At 55.2% G+C, this 16,881-nt stretch overlaps 1 protein-coding gene across 1 annotated transcript; it reads right to left on the reverse strand.

Annotated features, from left to right (window-relative positions):
- Window positions 1–6,653: 6,653 nt before the first annotated feature.
- On the reverse strand, window positions 6,654–16,881 carry PPRC1 (PPARG related coactivator 1). Its single transcript, XM_058029593.1, is given in 14 exon segments — window positions 6,654–6,985; window positions 7,288–7,439; window positions 7,575–7,696; window positions 7,912–7,975; window positions 8,142–8,315; window positions 10,366–11,164; window positions 11,331–11,416; window positions 11,767–11,827; window positions 12,201–12,254; window positions 12,666–15,402; window positions 15,770–15,889; window positions 16,285–16,440; window positions 16,559–16,851; window positions 16,854–16,881. Coding segments are annotated over 14 exon segments (4,950 nt in total). The 3' UTR covers window positions 6,654–6,881.

Genomic DNA, 16,881 nt, shown 5'->3' on the forward strand with positions numbered 1-16,881 from the left:
ACACAATTTCACAACCTTGTAACTCACCCATCGACTAAGCCTTCCAGTCACACTCAATTTACCTTGTTTAGCATTTTCACACAGACTTGTGGGTCTCCCTTGGATTAAGCTGAGAGGTGTTAAGCCATTTGTCCAACCAGCCTTATCACCTAAGGCTCTGTCATCCCATAACCAGAATCTTTTGAGGTTAAACTGGAAACACCATGTCCTTTATCTCAGTCATCCATTCCTCATACAAGTTTTTTCTCCTTCTCAGATTTTGTCACAGCCTGTGCTACTGATTTTGTAGGCTTCTGCCCAAGTTTTGTCATTTGCTGTGGCCACATCAGGCAAGCCAGAGTGCTGGCATACTGGAAAGGTGTTGAGCCAGAGGATGGTGCATCCCAGCATGCGTTGGAATGCTTGGCACAGGCAGAGTGTGCCACTGGAACAAAGCCGCAGAGATAAGCGGGAGGAGAAGCTGGCTGGCAGCACCTGGTCGGTAGGAGGAGAGCAGGAAGTCGTGAAGCACTGCTAGTAAATCAGGTCATTGTAAGGACATAAAAGGGAATTATGGATAAGATACGTCCTGAGGAGGTGTGTGAAAGGGTGGCACAGGGTCCTTATTCTCAGGGGCTGGCTACTTATACACCAGACAGAGCCTTGAGAATAAACTGTGCTGTCTTCAAGGCTACAAGATGGATAAAGAGTAGAAACTGTGCAATTATAGGAGTCTTTAATTTCACAGTGAATGCCAGGCTGTGCCAGAATAGCAGTGCTCAGATATCCTCTGACAAGACAGAAAGCAAATTTCCATATTGATTCAGTATAACATAAACCACAACATCATTTCAGACACAGCTTCACTGAGTGATAAGCCTACTCCATCAGTCAGGGAGCAGACCTGTAGGGAGGAGCAGACACCAAATGTACCCCTGCAGGGAGAGAGGTGAGGGGAGAGGGGACATGAACCAGCTGCAATCAAACCCCAAAAGTGGGTTTAACTCTGTTTCAGTAAAGGTGATGAAGGGAACATGGGGAGTGAGGAGATACCTAGTGAAACAGGAACAGCACAATGGAAATAATCCCTTAGATGGGGCTGCCAGTTTCTTAGACTGAGGCACTCAATTCAAAGGAAAGGATGGTGCACTACAAATCAGAAGAAACTGCTGCTAAAGGTGAAGATCAGTCCCAGGGTTGGAGAGGAGATACACAAGAAACTGGCCAGGCTGCATCAGACACAAGCATGACCAGGCTGCAGGACAGAACCACAGATTCTGAGAATAAATTCAGGCTAGTAAATCCATTGGAAATTTCAGAAGAGCCATGTGCAAACTCCCAAAATGCAGAGGGAGCAGACGGTTGGGAGGTATTGCAAGTGCTGAGAGTAATAGTTCCTCATAGGGGAAGAAGGGGACCTTGACCTTGTCAAGGGATGAGGGAAGCAGGGTGAAATTTAATGGCAGAAAGGGCAGATTAAACACTTGGGGACCAGCAGCAAGGGCATTTGCTACAAACTGATGAAATGAACGCTCCGAAGGAATAAAAAGACCTTACTGCACTGAAGGATGAATATGAAGCAGCAGCATGATGCTTCTGTGGAAAAGGAATGGCACTATGCTAGGATGCATCAGACAAGTTATTTTTAGCAGAGACAGAAACATTATTGCCATTGCGCAAGGCATTGTGAGACTTCCTCCAGAATATCCTTGCAGCTCTACATCCAGGAAGGATAAATTTCCACTGCACAGAGAGAAAAAATTTGGATGCTGAGACAAACAAACACCAGCTGATTAAGAATCTACTAAAAGAGTTTGGTTTCTTCTGGCCAGACAGGCTTAGAGGGGACAGATATATTTCTGAAGAACCACCAAAAGAAAATGATAAATAAAATTGTTATGAAAATATGCAAGATGTACAATAATGGCAAAAAATATTTAATAAATTTAGACGGTGAATTAGAGAGCTTATACCCCTGCCAGGATTAATGTTCTGGACCAGCCTTCTGAGAAGGGTAATGAGGCAGAAAAACCTGCATCATTTTAACACACACTTTGTTAGAATTCCCTCCATTAATTTATAAGTGAAGGAACCCTGGAAATGGGTGGCTCAGCCTGGGATATAGATCCAGGTTGGCCAAGGAGTCAGCAGTACAAAGGATGTTTGGAGGAGATGTTGCTTTACCCCAGGCTTCTGGGTTTCTGCTGGGCATTGTGATGATGAAGAATATAATTTCCCTCTTAATTTGCTACTAAAGATACTGAGGTTTTCCTTCCTTTGGGAAACTAAAGGCAAGCTCTAGGTCTCATGCATTGGTGCTCCTAGCATTACTGTCCCAGAGGTCTGCTCACACATCAGGCTTAATGCTATTGCCAGATTAGGGTCAGGAGGGAATTTTCCTAGATTGACAGAAAAATTGTGGTTGCATTTTTTGTGTGTGTGTGGTTTTGACTGGGGCCTTTTTGTTTTGTTTTGGTTTGGATTTTTACTTCCCCAAGTTCACATCTATTTTTTAGACCTTATGTAATTTTTTTTTTCATTAATTCTCTGCTATTGCCAAGCTGCAGAGCAATGATCCCCTAATCTTCCTGCCTGCTCCCTGTAGCACGTTACAGCTGCAGGTCTTTTTCTGAGAGGAGTCAGAAAGCACTTGTAGCACCTGGTTGGTGAGGTGAGAGGAGCAAGTGTCCAGACTAGAGGCACCAACAGGATGTTCACTGCATGTTTACTCCCAGCTGCAGACACTGGACTACAGGGTGACCCTGGAGGACTTCCCAATGTGAACACAAGCACACACAGTAACTGCAGCAGCGGCTGTGAGAGGAAACAGGGGCATTAACCCAGGCTCTCAGCTCTACAAGCACAGATTTAAAGGACACACAACCACTGGCTGACCTCCAGGGCTTATTTACAAGCAGGCAGGCAGGGATTTAGGATGAGGAATGTGTAAGAGAGCAGAGAAAGTGTGGTGTGTGAGGGAGCCCCAAATCTGAGGGTGCTACAGGCCAAAGTGGGGTGAGCACCTCTCCCAGCCCTCTGGGGCTCCTCTGAGCCCACCTGCATCGATCCCAGCACCAGACTGCCATGGCCACTCTCAGCAGGCACCCTGGAGCTGGGTACCCCTGTGAGGCTCCTGGTGAAGGGAACTCAGGTTGGGGAGGCACAGATGTGCCACAGCAGCAACCTCTGCTTTGGGTCAGGAGCTCTGAGCCCTTGGGTGCATTGAGTAAGTCTGAATCTCAAGGACTGGTGGTCTCAGGGTCTGGAATGGGTGTCAACAGTAAGAACCATAGCCAGGTTCCTGCCTGGCACCTCTGCCCACAGGGGTCCCTGTCAACTTTCAGGATGAGTATGCTGAACTTCTAAGTGTGAATATCTAAGTGTGAGAAAGAACACCCACCTCACAGAAATGTGAGTACTCCACACGTGGACCCGGAATAAACTTTCCTGAGGATATGGGACTGTGCTGTTGCTGAGAAAATGTTGAGCTCTGCAAAGAAATGAAGACAAGGGCTGTGCAGTCTTCAGCCCTGGGCAGAGATGTGCAAGGAGTGCTGCTGTCAGACTCTTCTGCTGCCCCACTGCCTTCTGCACGTGGGCTCCAAAACAGCTTATGCACAGAACACAAGTCCCTCATCTTGTGGGTTTTACCCACTATGAAAGAGCAATTTGGATGCCCTTCTACCTGCTTTCTAGCTTGGAAATCATGTTCAGAACATACTAATGCAAGAGAGAATTAAAATGGAAAGGGAGAAGGAAGATATGATATCAGCATCAATCCCTTAGAGATTTGGTCCAGAAGAAGACTGTAGATAACAGGGCCTGGTGCAGAAAGGGACAGCTGCTGGAGATTAGAGTCTGTAGCAGGAACAGAAAGGGAAAAGCTGAGAGTGCTTTGAAGAGAAACAGAGTGAAAACCCCAGCTCTGCTTAGTGACCTCTCATAAAACACCCTCTGTGTGGTTCCCAGCCATGGGCTGCAGCACCTCGGGGCAGAGCCACTCACACAGGCAGCAAAGGGTGCTGCTGCTTGCAGGAGGAAGGTTGGCTATCCTATGGTGAAGCAGATTTGTTTCCAACAGAGCTGGGGTTCCTACAAAACCTCATCTTTGCTCCTCACCTCTGGCTTGCCTGCCAGGGTGAAGCATATGCTCCAAGTGCTGCTCCTTGCCACTGTCCCCAGTTTTCTCCAGATAGCTTCCACCAGCACCCCTGCTTCCAGAGAGCTGCTGTGCACTGCTTTCCATGCTCCTGCCTCCTCTTTGCAACAGTGCCTTTGCCACTGGCTTGACAGCAGGAAAACACCTTTCTGCAACTCTCACACCCTCCACAACAAACCTTAAATCAATAACCAAGAACACAGGGGCAGGTTATTGCTAACGGAAACCATTAAACTGTAACACAGGGGAATAAAGCCAGCCTCTAACACTCAGAAGATTTATAGGGCACAACAGCAGGGTGTTAATTCTTTTGGCAACACAAATGCTTTTGTACCCCCTGCCTTTCGTCACCCAGAGGAGCAGTGGGAGGAGAGGGGCCCATGTGCAGCCCAGCTGTAGGAACACAAGGACACAGCCTTGCTCATGCAAGAGTCAGCAGCACACATATTTGGGGTGATGCCATGCTCACAGGGCTGCCCAAATGCATGGAATACCATATGCCCAGGGGTTCCCAGGGTTGCTGACAGCAGATATCCCCTGTGTCCAACTCCACTTTGCCTATAACACTACCCGCTCCTGCCTGCCTCTTCAGATGCACCACAGTTTCAAGGAAAAGCTGTAAAGAAACTTTCAGATCACCTAAAGTATTTGTAGGAACAAGCCCAGCTCTAAGGCATACAAGAGTTTCCTCAGGTCTGAATCACCCAACAGCTAGAGAGTGTTTTCAAAGCTGATTGAAGAGATGGTCTCCCTGTAATGCTTGGATCCACATCTGCCACTCCTGTGGCAGCTCTGAGACCAGGGAGATGCTGGTCAGCACCACCATCAGCCCAGCAGCTCTGGGCAGGAAAGGGGCTGCAGGTGTGCTGCAGCCACAGGGCTTTGCATGAACTCACAGAAAGGGACACACATCCTCCCCACAAGACCCCACTGGGCCTTGGCTGTCATCCCCTCCTTCAATGTCCCTGGAAGAACTGCATTGCTGATTAACAGCCCCCATCCTGCCTCCCTCTATCCCACTCACACCCTTGCCTGCAGCTGCCTCCTTGGACCCTCCCTTGTGCAAAGTCCAGGGCCAGGAGGAGAGAACAGGGTGGGAGCTCACTCAGGGCCCACCTGCAGGCAGCCTGACTGTACCCCACATCCCTGGGTACTGCAGAGGCCTCCCTGGGCTGAGCAGTGCAGCAGCACAAGTCCCCAGTGTGCAGGCAGGAGCAGCAGCACCTCACTCCACCGAGAACACCAGGGAAGAGGTGGGCTCCAGCCACAGTGCCAGTCCATAAGAGTGCTGCAATACACCCAGGCACAGCCACAAAGGGCTCAAAGCCTTGAACATGATCCAAGTGGCAACATCAGCATCAACTTGGCTGAACTCCCCCACCCAGGGTTTATTCTCTATTCCCCTCCCTGATCTCACACTATTGGAGTGGGTGCTGCCTCCACCAAGTAAGGGATCTGAAGGGACTTTGACCAGCCCCTGCCTACCCTAAACACCATGAAAAACCCTGGGATGGCATGGGGGTCCATCCCCTTCCCATCACTTCCCTCCACACTTCCCAGCTCTGCACTGTCCAGCTGGGCAGCTGCAGACTTTCCTAACCCAGGGTGTGCCAAGAGAGGGCTCAAACACTGCACCCCACCCCAAGCCTGTCCCAGTCCTGAAGCCAGGGTACTCAATGCCATCTCAGCATTCCCAGTCAGGACTGCCACCTGCAAGGGACGCCCAAGCTTGTCCCAGCCTAGAAGCAGTCCAAGGCACAGCTTTTCTCTGACTGCCAGCACAAGAGCAGGGAGCAGAAAAGATGTTGGCAGCAGGCCCAAGCCTGCTCCCTTGGGGGCTGCCTGCGATCACTCCTCTCCTCCATGAGCTGCAGTGCACTGAGAGGGCCCAGACAGGCACCATCCATCCATCCCTGCCACTGGCCATCCTCTCCTGCCAAGCACCATGCCCCTGCAGACAGCTGTAATCTCTGCAGTCACACAGACACCTCTCCCTCAGGGGAAACCCAGAGATGAGATGTCTCCCCTCTTTCCGGCGAGCCGGAGCAATACCAAGAAGCAGGCTCGAAGGGCAGTGGGCTCGGAGCGAGCAGAGCCGTGCCCGAGCTCTGGCCAAGGGCTGAGCCGGTTCCCAGCCCGCTGCTGGGAGCGGCGGTGGAGCATCGTGCACTGCCCCCCCGTGGCCATTGCGGGCCGTGCAGGTGGCCCCAAAACTGCTGGGAGCCTCGGCGTGCCAAGTCCTGCAGCCAGCAGAGCCCAAGAGACTGTCGGAGGGGTCCTCAGAGAGGCATTCACCCCGTGCCAGGCCATTGCAGGCTGCCATGGTGACAGTCACACACTCGGTGACCTCAATCCTGCCCCACTCTCCCCAGACATCCCACTCCTGTGCCCAGTCCATGACCTGCACAACAGTTGATGGGGCCATACACAGGCAGAGTCCCTGGGGTCTTGAGGGGGGCACAGCCTAAGCCCACACCTGGGAATAGCCCATGCAAAAGAGGAAACAAGGCAGTGCTGCTGTTTGGGCATCCATATTTATTATATGTCTGGGGCAAGCCCAGGGCTGCCACTTGCCGGGACTGCTCCAGTTGAAGGCCAATGACCCATCCTCCTTAAATATTGGCTATAAAACAAATTTTTTTCCTTTTTCATTTTATTAAAAATCTCATCTCTCTCTCCATTCTTTTTTTGCCTTTTGTATTTGAGTATAAAAGTGGGGGCGGGTGCTCCGCCTTGCCTGCCGCTACCTCCGCAGGCTGCGCTGTGCCTGCCGCAGCAGAGTGTCAAAGTCCAGGGAGTCAAACTTGCTCTTGACGGGAGCTGGGTCAAAATCCTCACGGTTTGAATCTGGAAGAGATGGGGAGAGGCTGTCTTGAGCTCATGGAAACAATGGCACAGTTCTGGCCATTCCCACGGCAAATTTCTTATCTTTTTTCACCTGCCAGCCTCTAGACCCAGAGTTGGGCCGGCCTCCAACACAGTGCTGGAGAGACAGGGAGCCCCCATTCAATCCTTCAGGGCAGGACAGTTCCTGGATGCAGCTCTGCTTCCAACCCTGACTGATCCCAAGGATGGGGACTCCTATGCCTCTGGAAAGAAGAGAAGGACCCAGGGAGGGCAACCCTCAACTTGGAGGTTGCGCAACTCACCCAAGTCAGCATAGTTCCTCCTGCAGAACTGCCTGCGGCCACCAAAGCACAGGTCGAAGGGCTGCTCGTCTGGGCGCCGCAGCTTGTGCCCACTCTCAATGGCAGCAAAGGCTTCCTCAGCATACCGGTAGGTGACAAAGCCATAGTTATCCCTGACATTGGAGGAGATCAGCAGCAACAGTTATGTTTGTCCCCCCTTGGTCTGCAACATCCCCTTGAGTAATGGGAAAAGGGCCAAGAGGAGTCATCCCTGAGAAGGGACTGACCCATCTCCCCACAGCTCTTACCCCTCGGAGCGGAAATGCAGGGTACACTCCTCAATGTCCCCAAACACAGAGAAGCGGTGCCGCAGCTCTGACCGTGTCATCCTGCTGGGGATCTTGCCGATAAACACAACTCGCCGCTCCTCCTGCGGACAGGGATGGCCCATCCGTGAGCAGGACCTCTCACACAGGACACCCTCCCTGCATGGCCTCCCACCACACTGTGCCTTGGCCAGGGCCTCCCAGCAATGCTGCTGGCAAGGCTCACCCCCATGCAGAAACATCCTCTGTTTCTGAAGTGACATGGGGGCTATGAACCCCCAAATTTCCAGTCCCAGATTCCCAGCCCTCCATCACTCACTATTGCACGTTCCTTCTGGAGGATCCTCTGCCTTTGGTAGTGGTCCTGTGCATCATAGCTGTATCTGTCAGGGCAGAAACCAGACACATGAGCTACGGAATCATGGGGGTGTCAGAAGAGTGATTCCAAACACAAGGGAGATCTTGAAGGAGTGGGTCCATCCCTCCTCCACAGAAGGCTGGGAGATGGGTTGGGGAGAGTTCACACCCCTGCAGGATGGCCACGCTCACCTTCTCCACCTGCTACTCCTCCCGCGGGGCGAGGGGGAGCGGGACTGGCTGCGGGATGTGGACCTGGATGAGTAGGAGGATGTTGATGATGAGGATGAGGACCTGTCCCGGGACCTGCCACATGACCCACAGCTGGAGCGAGAGGAGGAGCTGTGGGAACATCTTGAGCGGTACCTGGGGGAAGGAGAGATACAGCTGAGCCCTCCCTTTGTCCAGCATCATAAGGCTCCAAAGCAGGAAAAGATATCCATTGTCCCCATGGTATTCAGCATCCCACTCGGACAGGACCCATCCCCAGCACGATTGCCAGGGCAGCAAGACTACAGAAATGCTGCTCCATTTGGCTCCCAATGCCACAGAGAAAAGGGAGCAGGCTCACAAGAAGCACAGCTTCCAAAGAACAAGAAATAGTCATGGGGGAACTGTGAAGCACAGGGCTGTGCCTGGGAGGGCTCAGAAAGGGCTGGGACTTCTGTGCTGAGCCCCACACGATGCACAAGACAACATTATATCCATGTTGTGCTCAACAGCCATGTGAACAGAGACTGCAAGAGCTTCTCCAGCAGGGCCAGGTAAACCCTAAGGACAGCAGGACCAAAACACAGCTGGGATTAAGCTGTGCTGCCTCCAGCCAGGAGCACAGTCCCTCTCCAGACATGCTGGCCATAGGTGGTCCCTGCCATGGGCAAACCCCAGCAGGGCATGCTGCCTGACTCTGCCACATATTCCTATGCCACATTCTCCTGGAAGACAGCAAGTCAGGGTGGCACAGTACACGGGGACATTTTCCAGCAAAAGGCCAGCTGATTTGCTGGAAAGCCAAGCCAGATGTGTTGCTTCACAATCCCCAAGCTGCACAACCACAAAACATGGCACTTTTATACCTGGCCTTTCCAGCTCCAGCCTCTGCATTTACTGGCTATCAATGAAGGGGTCTTGGTTGGACAGGCCCCTCATGCCCAGGGATGTTTCCAGAACTGGCTGAACGCCAAAAGAACGACAGGAGAAACCCTTCACTACCTCCAGTGCCTCCCAGCCCAGCTGGGACAGGCTGCACATCACCCAAATGCACAAGGGCTCCAAAAGGAATCCCACAGAGTGCAAGTTGTCCCACTTTCCTACACAGCCACCTGCATAAAGAGAACAGGGAGCCCCTGAGGCAGCCAAGCCAGACAGGTTTTTCTCTGCTTGCCTCCAGCAGCTCCCTGGAGAGCTCCACTGTGGCTCCTCTCACTTCTATACCAAGGGCTGCAACAGTCCCACAGCACAAGTATGAACACCTGCTGTAATACTCCAGAAAAAGCATCCAAAAGCAAAGATGCAGCCAAGGACTTGTAACACGGTTTGGATGTTTCTGAAGGAGTAAGGAAGTCTGGCTCACTGGAGGCTTTGCAGGCATATGGGCCCAGATGGAGGCTTCAGCCACAACTGGATGGGCAGGGTGCAGCTTCCCCACCCTCTGTGAGCCAAACATCTCTTCAGAAGGGCCACAAGGACAAAAGCATCAAACCCAGCCATCTAAGCAGGACCATAAAGATGTGTCTGGGCTCTTGCAAAAGACCAGCCACTGGACAACTGCCTGTTTTAGGTTGCAATGAAAGATGTAACCAGAAATGCTACAGGTATTCTATCACCACCTGTTGAAACCAGGGGGAGCAGTGTTCTTTATCTCCTCTATGACCCATCCTCCATCCAGGGAAATATCTCCAGTTAATGGGCCATTGACTCGCTGCATAAAATTACATCATCCCATTGTGAGATGCTCCACCCAGGGGGAGGAGCCAAGCATTCCTACCCAAAGAAAAATCTGATATTTGGAAACCCAAGGGACCCTTTTTCCACAGGATTCCCAGAGGAAGACCAGGCCCATCTACACCACCACTGGACCTTCAGAGGAAAACTACATCCTTCTACAGGATCACTGCTTCAACAGAACCACACCTGTCATTCCAGGAGGACAGCAGCCACCATCTAATCAGGTTGTATTCTGACTCTGTCAGTGCTTTTTTGTATTACTGCAATTTTATTTTAATTTTCCTAGTAAAGAACTGTTATTCCTATTCCCATATCTTTGCCTGAGAGCCCCTTAATTTCAAAATTATAATAATCTGGAGGGAGGGGGTTTACATTTTCCATTTCAAGAGAGGCTCCTGCCCTCCTTACCAGACACCTGTCTTTTCAAACCAAGACACGCCCCAAGAGCAAGCAACAATGCACTGCTTACCTTCGCCACCGCTTGGGAGGTGGGGAGAGCGACCGTGAGCGGGACCGGGAGGACGAGGATGAAGATGAAGATGAGGACTCGCTAGCTCCATCCGAACTGGAGCTGAAAGAACGGCTGGCACGGCTCCGGCCAGCCCTCCAGCTGTCGGCAGAGGGGCTGGGTGAGTCCTGGGGTCTCCGGTAGCAGCGCAGGGACCTCTTGGCAGCAGCATGGCTGGGCTGGGCAGCGGCAGTCCGCACCTCCTGCTCCCGGCAGGGGGATGCAGCTGGAGACAGGAGCACTGAGGTGGGGGGACTGCTGCACCCAGTGCTGCCCTTGCTGGGGATGGTAGTCCGATAATCCAGGGGAGCTGGGCAGGCCATCCCCAGGGGCTCCGGGCTGTGCCCCACGGTGGTGTCGGGGGCTGGAGGGGTGGGCTCAGGTTGGTCCAGCGTCCGTTTGGTTAAGGAGGAGATGGGTTTGATAGTGATGTCCCGGTGGTGTTTGACATTCCAGCGGGAGCCTCCCTCGGCAGGGGGCTGCGTGCCAGGGCCATGGCTGCTCTCGGGCTGCGGTGCACCCAGGATGCAGTAGTCGTGGTCTCCCGAGCAGACGTGGCTGGGGGCTGTGCTGGCAGGGGCTGGCACCATGCTCTTCACCTGGATCTTGTTTGGGAGCAGTGGCTTGGCTTTCATCAGCTTGGTCGACTTCTGGGGCCCTTCCTGGGGCATGGATCCAGGTGACTTGGTCTTGGCCAGCAGTGAGACAGCAGGCAAAGGCTTCCAGAGCTGGTGAGGAGGTGTCGCTGGGGGCGTGAGGCCTGGGAGAGCACCAGAATGCTTACAACAGCAGCCCTTTGCTGCAACCCACCCCGCTGGGGCTCCCTCACATCCCAGGCCCCTCACTCCCCAAGGTGTCCCCCCAGACACATAACAGCCCTGCTACGACATAGCACACTACCCTCCCTTGTCCCAAATATTCTTTACCTGCCACATTGGCCAGCTCAGAGGCCTGCAGCCCATCTGTGGGCTTCCTGTCCTGCTGGGTTGATGCTTCCTGCTGGGTCTCAGGTCTGAGAATGGGAAAAGAGCTTTGTCAAACACAGCAAGCAAAGCCCAGCCCCACTCCCCAAGCCTGAGGCACCCACTCAATCGGCCCCACTGGCCAGTTCATGAGGACAGAGGATCCAAGAGAGCTGCTAGGATAAAACTTGCACAGCCTTGTCATGCCCATCACTGCTTGTCCCAGTTTTTCCCCCTTAAGTGCCAGCTCTGTCCCAGTCCAGCAACAAGCTCAGCCCCTCCTGGGCCAATGGACACAGCACCACCACACTTCAAATCCTGCCAGGACTGAAAGCTGCTCTGTGCCCTTGCTCTGCTGGGCTCCATGCTGGGCACCAGCTGCCAAGGTTTTGATACTCACCCAGAGCTCCCTGTCAGCTGCCTTTCCTCAGGGGGCTGTACAGGAGTTTCCTCCTTCTTGGCTGAAAAGAGAACAGGTAGGTGAGAGGGGCAACAAGTAGGGCTGAAGGACGGGGTCAACAAAGCACCCCAGGAACAGCTCAGAAGAGCACAGCTCCTGAAACCCAGCTCCCTCAAGATAGGAGCTGCACAACCTTTTTCCTTCACAGACTCTTCACCACCCCTTTGGTTGCCATGGGGACCCCCAGATATTTCCACAGGCCAAGGAGATGGAGGCAGAGACAGCTGCAGGACAAAACACCTGGGCAGGGTAGCCCACAGGCAGCAGCATCACAGCCTTCCCACTACCACCCTGACACAGGGAGCATGGACAGCCCAGGGAGGCCAGTGTGGCACGGAGGGAGCCCTGCAGGGGATGGCATGCCAGATCCGCACCTTCAGACTTCTCAAACTGCTCCAGCAGGCTGGACAGGTCGGTGGCTTCAATCCCTGAGCCAGGGAGAAAGCACAGCAAGTCAGATCAGCTAGAATTCCCCCAGCACCACAGTGATGCACCCCAACCCCATTCTCCCCCTCATCAGCCTCCCTGGATGGTGGGACAAGCACTGGGGAGGAAAAGCAGTAACAGAGCCTGCAGCAGCTCTGCAGTCCCAGAAGGACAGGAGCAGCCAGCTCTGCAGTCCCAGAAGGAAGTAGTTTCAAGACAGCCAGCCCAGACCATCCATTGCAGGCAACATCCCAGCAGAGCACTGGGAAGAGACTGCAAGCCTGTGGGCATGGCTTTGCCACCCTCACCCCCAGAAATGCCAGGAACCGGTCCTGCTACCCAGGCTGCCGGCAGCACTGCAGCCTTGCTGGCTGCTGACACTCAGCCCAGCGTCCTGCAGCCCTCCCACTCACCAATCTCGCTGATGAAGGCTTGCACAATGTCCTTGCTGCTGTCTCTGGGCTGCGCTGGGCTGAGGAGTGGCTGGTGCCTCCATGGCCGCACAGTGGGTGCCTTGGTGGGAAGGCTGCTCTCTCGACCTGCTTTCCGTGGTGGTGCCACAGCCTGGGAGGTGAATTTTTGGCCAGGCACCTCCTGCCCGGCAGCTACCTTGGGCTCCAATGGGGCTTTCTCTGCTGCCTCCTTCCCTGGCTCTACAGCCTTCTCCGTGGCTTGGGTGCCAGGGGACTCCCCAACAGGGGCAGGAGATACCTCTGCTGGGCAGCAGATGGAAGCTGGGGGTACCTTTGGGAGCTGGCTGGGAGTTGCAGCTTGGGACTCCTCTGGAGGCTGGGTGGGGACAGCCTGGGGGACTGGCACTGCAGGAGGGACCCTGCTGGGCTGGGCAGTGGCAGCTGAGGGGGCTGGCAGGGGCTGGGCTGGGGCCACAGGGGCCTTGGGGAGGGAGCTCTCTCCTGCCAGCCTTGCCTGCCTCCTGGGATCTGACACCCTGCCAGACGCCGGCCTGGCCGGGCCACCTGCAGGCCCCATCTCGCTGCTCGGGGCAGCAGGTGACTGGGCAGGGAAGCCTGGTGGCTCCGGGCAGCTGAGCATAGGGGCAGCAGGAGACTGCCCATGCAGAGGGGCTGTGCCAGGGTGGCTGCCAGCTGGAAAGGCAGCGGTGGCCTGCACTGCTGCTCCAGGGTCCCTGTACGCAAGGGAAGGCACCGGAGGCGGCACGGGGATTCCAGGCCAGTAGGATGGTGGTGCCCACCCAACTGGGGCATAGGGGCCACCTGGGCCAAATGGAGGCGGGGGTGGCAAAGGTGGAGGGGGCCAGGCCATGGATGGAGGTGGGAGGCCAGGCACCATGTGAAAAGCACTGGAGGAGCTGGCACTGGGTGGTGGGGGCAAACCATGGCAGCCCATGGGCTGCGGGCTGAAGCAGGGCCAGGAAGGCACTGGTGGGTAAAGGGCATAAGCACCGGCAGAGGCTGGTGGCATCCCAGTGGGGGCCACCCCAGCAGCTGGGGGCACATTTGGTGCGACAAAAGGCATTGGTGCTGATGGCGGTGGTGGAGCTGCGGCAGGTGCTGGGGCTGAAGTCAGAGCAGCAGGAGCTTTGCTGACAGGAGAAGGGACAGCAGCAGGGCTGGTGGGTTTGTCCGGTCCCTTCTGAGCACTGTCCGCCTCGGTGCTGGAGCGCATGGGTGACACCAGGCAGGGGATCTCCGCCAGCTCTGTCGGAGGCTCGGGGACACTGGGCCACTTGCTGGCCACTTGCTTCTTGCCCTGCTGGCTGTCACCCGCGCTGGGCTGACGGTGCAGCATGCGGATGCGGTACTCACGCAGGCTCAGGGCCTTGGGTTTGGCTTCCTTAGGCAGGCCCTCACTTAGCTCTGCTGCTGGCACCCTCTGGGCAGGCTCCAGCCCAGCACCTTGCTCTGGGAGCTGAGAGGCAGCCTCTGAGACCCCACCGCTCTGTCCGGCAGATGGCTGCGCATCTCCCTGGCCCTCAGCCTGGTCTGTCGGGCTGGGACATGCAGTTGCTGGCTGCCCCTCCACGCTTGGTGCAGTCTTCTCCAGGGACACCAGAGTCTTGTTCTTCTCCAGGGTCGCATTCACGGCTTCTGGTGCTGGCTCCTTCTGCAGCTCCTGCTTCACCTTCTTGGGCAGCAAAGCCGCTGCCGTGCTCTGAGGCCTGCCCCGGGGCCGAGGTGCCCGCTCAGCATGCAGCTCCATCTGCCCCTCCTTACGGGCTCTCTCCAGCTGCTGTGCCAGGAAGTCTGAGACCTGAACAGAGGGACACTCTGCCCGCTGCCTGCTGATGGCTGGCTGGGCATGGGGCTGTCCAGAGCCAACGGAACGGAGCCGGTGGGCTACACAGTCCCTGCCAGGCCGGGCCTGCTTGCTTTGGTCCTCTGCTGCTTTCTTTTTCCGACTCTTCCTTGATCTCTCACGGCCCCGTCCCTTCTCAGAGCATTCACGTTTTCCACCTGCTGGGGCTTCTGTGCTGTGCCAGGAGCTCTTGCTGGGACCTGAGGCTCCAGGTGCTGCTGTCTCCAGTGGGGAGGTGGCCTCTGCAGTACTGCATGAAGGCTCCTTCCCAGGCAGTTTTTCCTCCTTCTCCTCTTCCAACTTATTTTCCTGGGTTGGAGCTCCTGGCAGCTCCCCACGATCTTCTGGGATTGACTCGCCGGTAGTTTCCTCTACTCCCAGGAGTTGGGGCTCCAGGTCAGGGGAGTTGGGAGTCAAGGGCTGCAGAACCACAGGGATCTCCACACTCTCTCCCTCTCCAGGCACAATTTCCAGCAAGACAGGACTGCTCAGAAGCTCCTTGGCCACAGGCTCCGTGTCAGGGTCCAGGCACACAGTGAAGGTGGGCAGGCAGTAGGGGTGCATGGACTTTACCAGCTCGCTCAGGGATACGTCACCTGTGTTGATGATGCAGGGGTCTTCATGCTCCTCCAGCGCCACCCCTGCCTCATTCACACAGAAATTCACAGCTTCCATGCTTCTGTCTATCTCCAGGTTCAAGGCAGCCTCTTCCTCTTCTTCCTCCCCATCACTGCGCTGTGGCAGGGGCTGCTCTCGGGCTCGGTGCCAGCCCACCTTCCTCTCCACTCTCGGGGTACTGCAGACTTGCTTCTTTGGCAGCACTGGGTCCTCGAGGCCATGAGTAGCACGGTCCCAGGCCACATCTGTGTCAGTCTGGGAAAGGGGACCACAGCAAACATCAGTTCCTGGGCTTTTAGCAGCACTCCCCCAGGACAGTCAACTGGGTCTGCTGCAACTCTACAGCAAAGCCCCACGGCTGACAAAAAGCTGGGACACATCTGACCTGCCCAGTAAAACACAACAGAGCTGGAAATCTGATGCTTCTATGGGAGCATCCCCAGTCCCTGGCACCCACCACGTGAGGCAGACCCTGCTCCCACTGCCACTGGTACCTTGCAAAAGCATCGTCTCAGGGAAAGGATGCCCATGCCAGGAGGGAAGGCTGGGGGCTGCAGCAGAGGCAGTTATCCCAGCACCACCCCAACACTGCTGCTTCAGCTTGCCCTGCTCAGCTGCTCACCTTCCCAGCCACGGAGACACTGCTGCTGCTGCTGCTGAGAGGCCTGAGAGCCTTAGGCTGCTCCAGGGTAGGGCTCTCACACTCCAGCAACGGGCGGGATAAGGTGAGAAACTTCTGAAACTGGAAAGATGGACAGAAGATGAGACAGTGGCAGGTCTACCTGCTGGAGGGGACAGGCCACCCCCAGCCCCACAATGCCCACACACTTCACTCCACAAAGCCCAAGAGCAAACAGCCTTTTTTCACCCACACTGCACACAGCTCCCACTGGGGACATGCTGCTCCCCAAAGCCTCTGGCACATCTCTGGCTCTTTATAAAGACTCAAGGGGGAGGCATGGCCCTCCAAAGCACTTCTCTCACATTGGAACTGTCATGAGAGTTCATCTCAGGGTACTGGAGGCCAGGGTCCTACTGGCCTAATTCAGGGCACCCTCATGATAGGACCTAGCAGAGCCCTGCCAGACCATCTTCCCATGGGCTCTGGGGTCAGGCTGCATCTGCCCCCCAACTTACCGAGGTATTCTCCCGCTCACGAGGTGAGGTCAGCAGCTCTGCATCCATGATGGTGTCAAAGGGGGACAAGGTCTCATCATCTGTGCTGTCCAGGATCTCTGTGATGGCAGTCAGCAGGGACAGCTCGTTCTGAGCATCCAGGCAGGCCTTGCTCTGCTGTAAGGGTAGGGACGGTCTCAGAGGGCGATGGGACACAGCCCTAAGACCTGGACACTGAGGACACTGCCATCACCCCCACCCATGCCACACCCCACATCTGTGTGTGAGCTCCCACCTCACTCAGAGAAAGATCCTCAATGATGGAGATCACAGAGGAGTCAAGATAGTTCTGCATTGTGCCCAGGATCTCTTCAGCCTCTAAGATGGTTTCTGCATCCAACGATGTTAAGTTCAGGTCATCGTCCTCAAGGGAAAAGCACTGTTGAGGAGCACGGGGAGCCAGGTAAACACTTTGCACAGCCCCCCTACCAGCACTGATTTCCTCACAGTACACACAGGCTCTGAACAGCCTGGGCTGCAAACTGTGGCAGGGCACCCCCAGCACCCTGACCACGCAGGGGAAGCAGGGGGATGCAGCTGCAGGTCAGAAGGTGGCAT

Source organism: Melospiza georgiana, chromosome 8, assembly GCF_028018845.1.
Source record: "Melospiza georgiana isolate bMelGeo1 chromosome 8, bMelGeo1.pri, whole genome shotgun sequence".
NCBI lineage: Eukaryota > Metazoa > Chordata > Aves > Passeriformes > Passerellidae > Melospiza > Melospiza georgiana.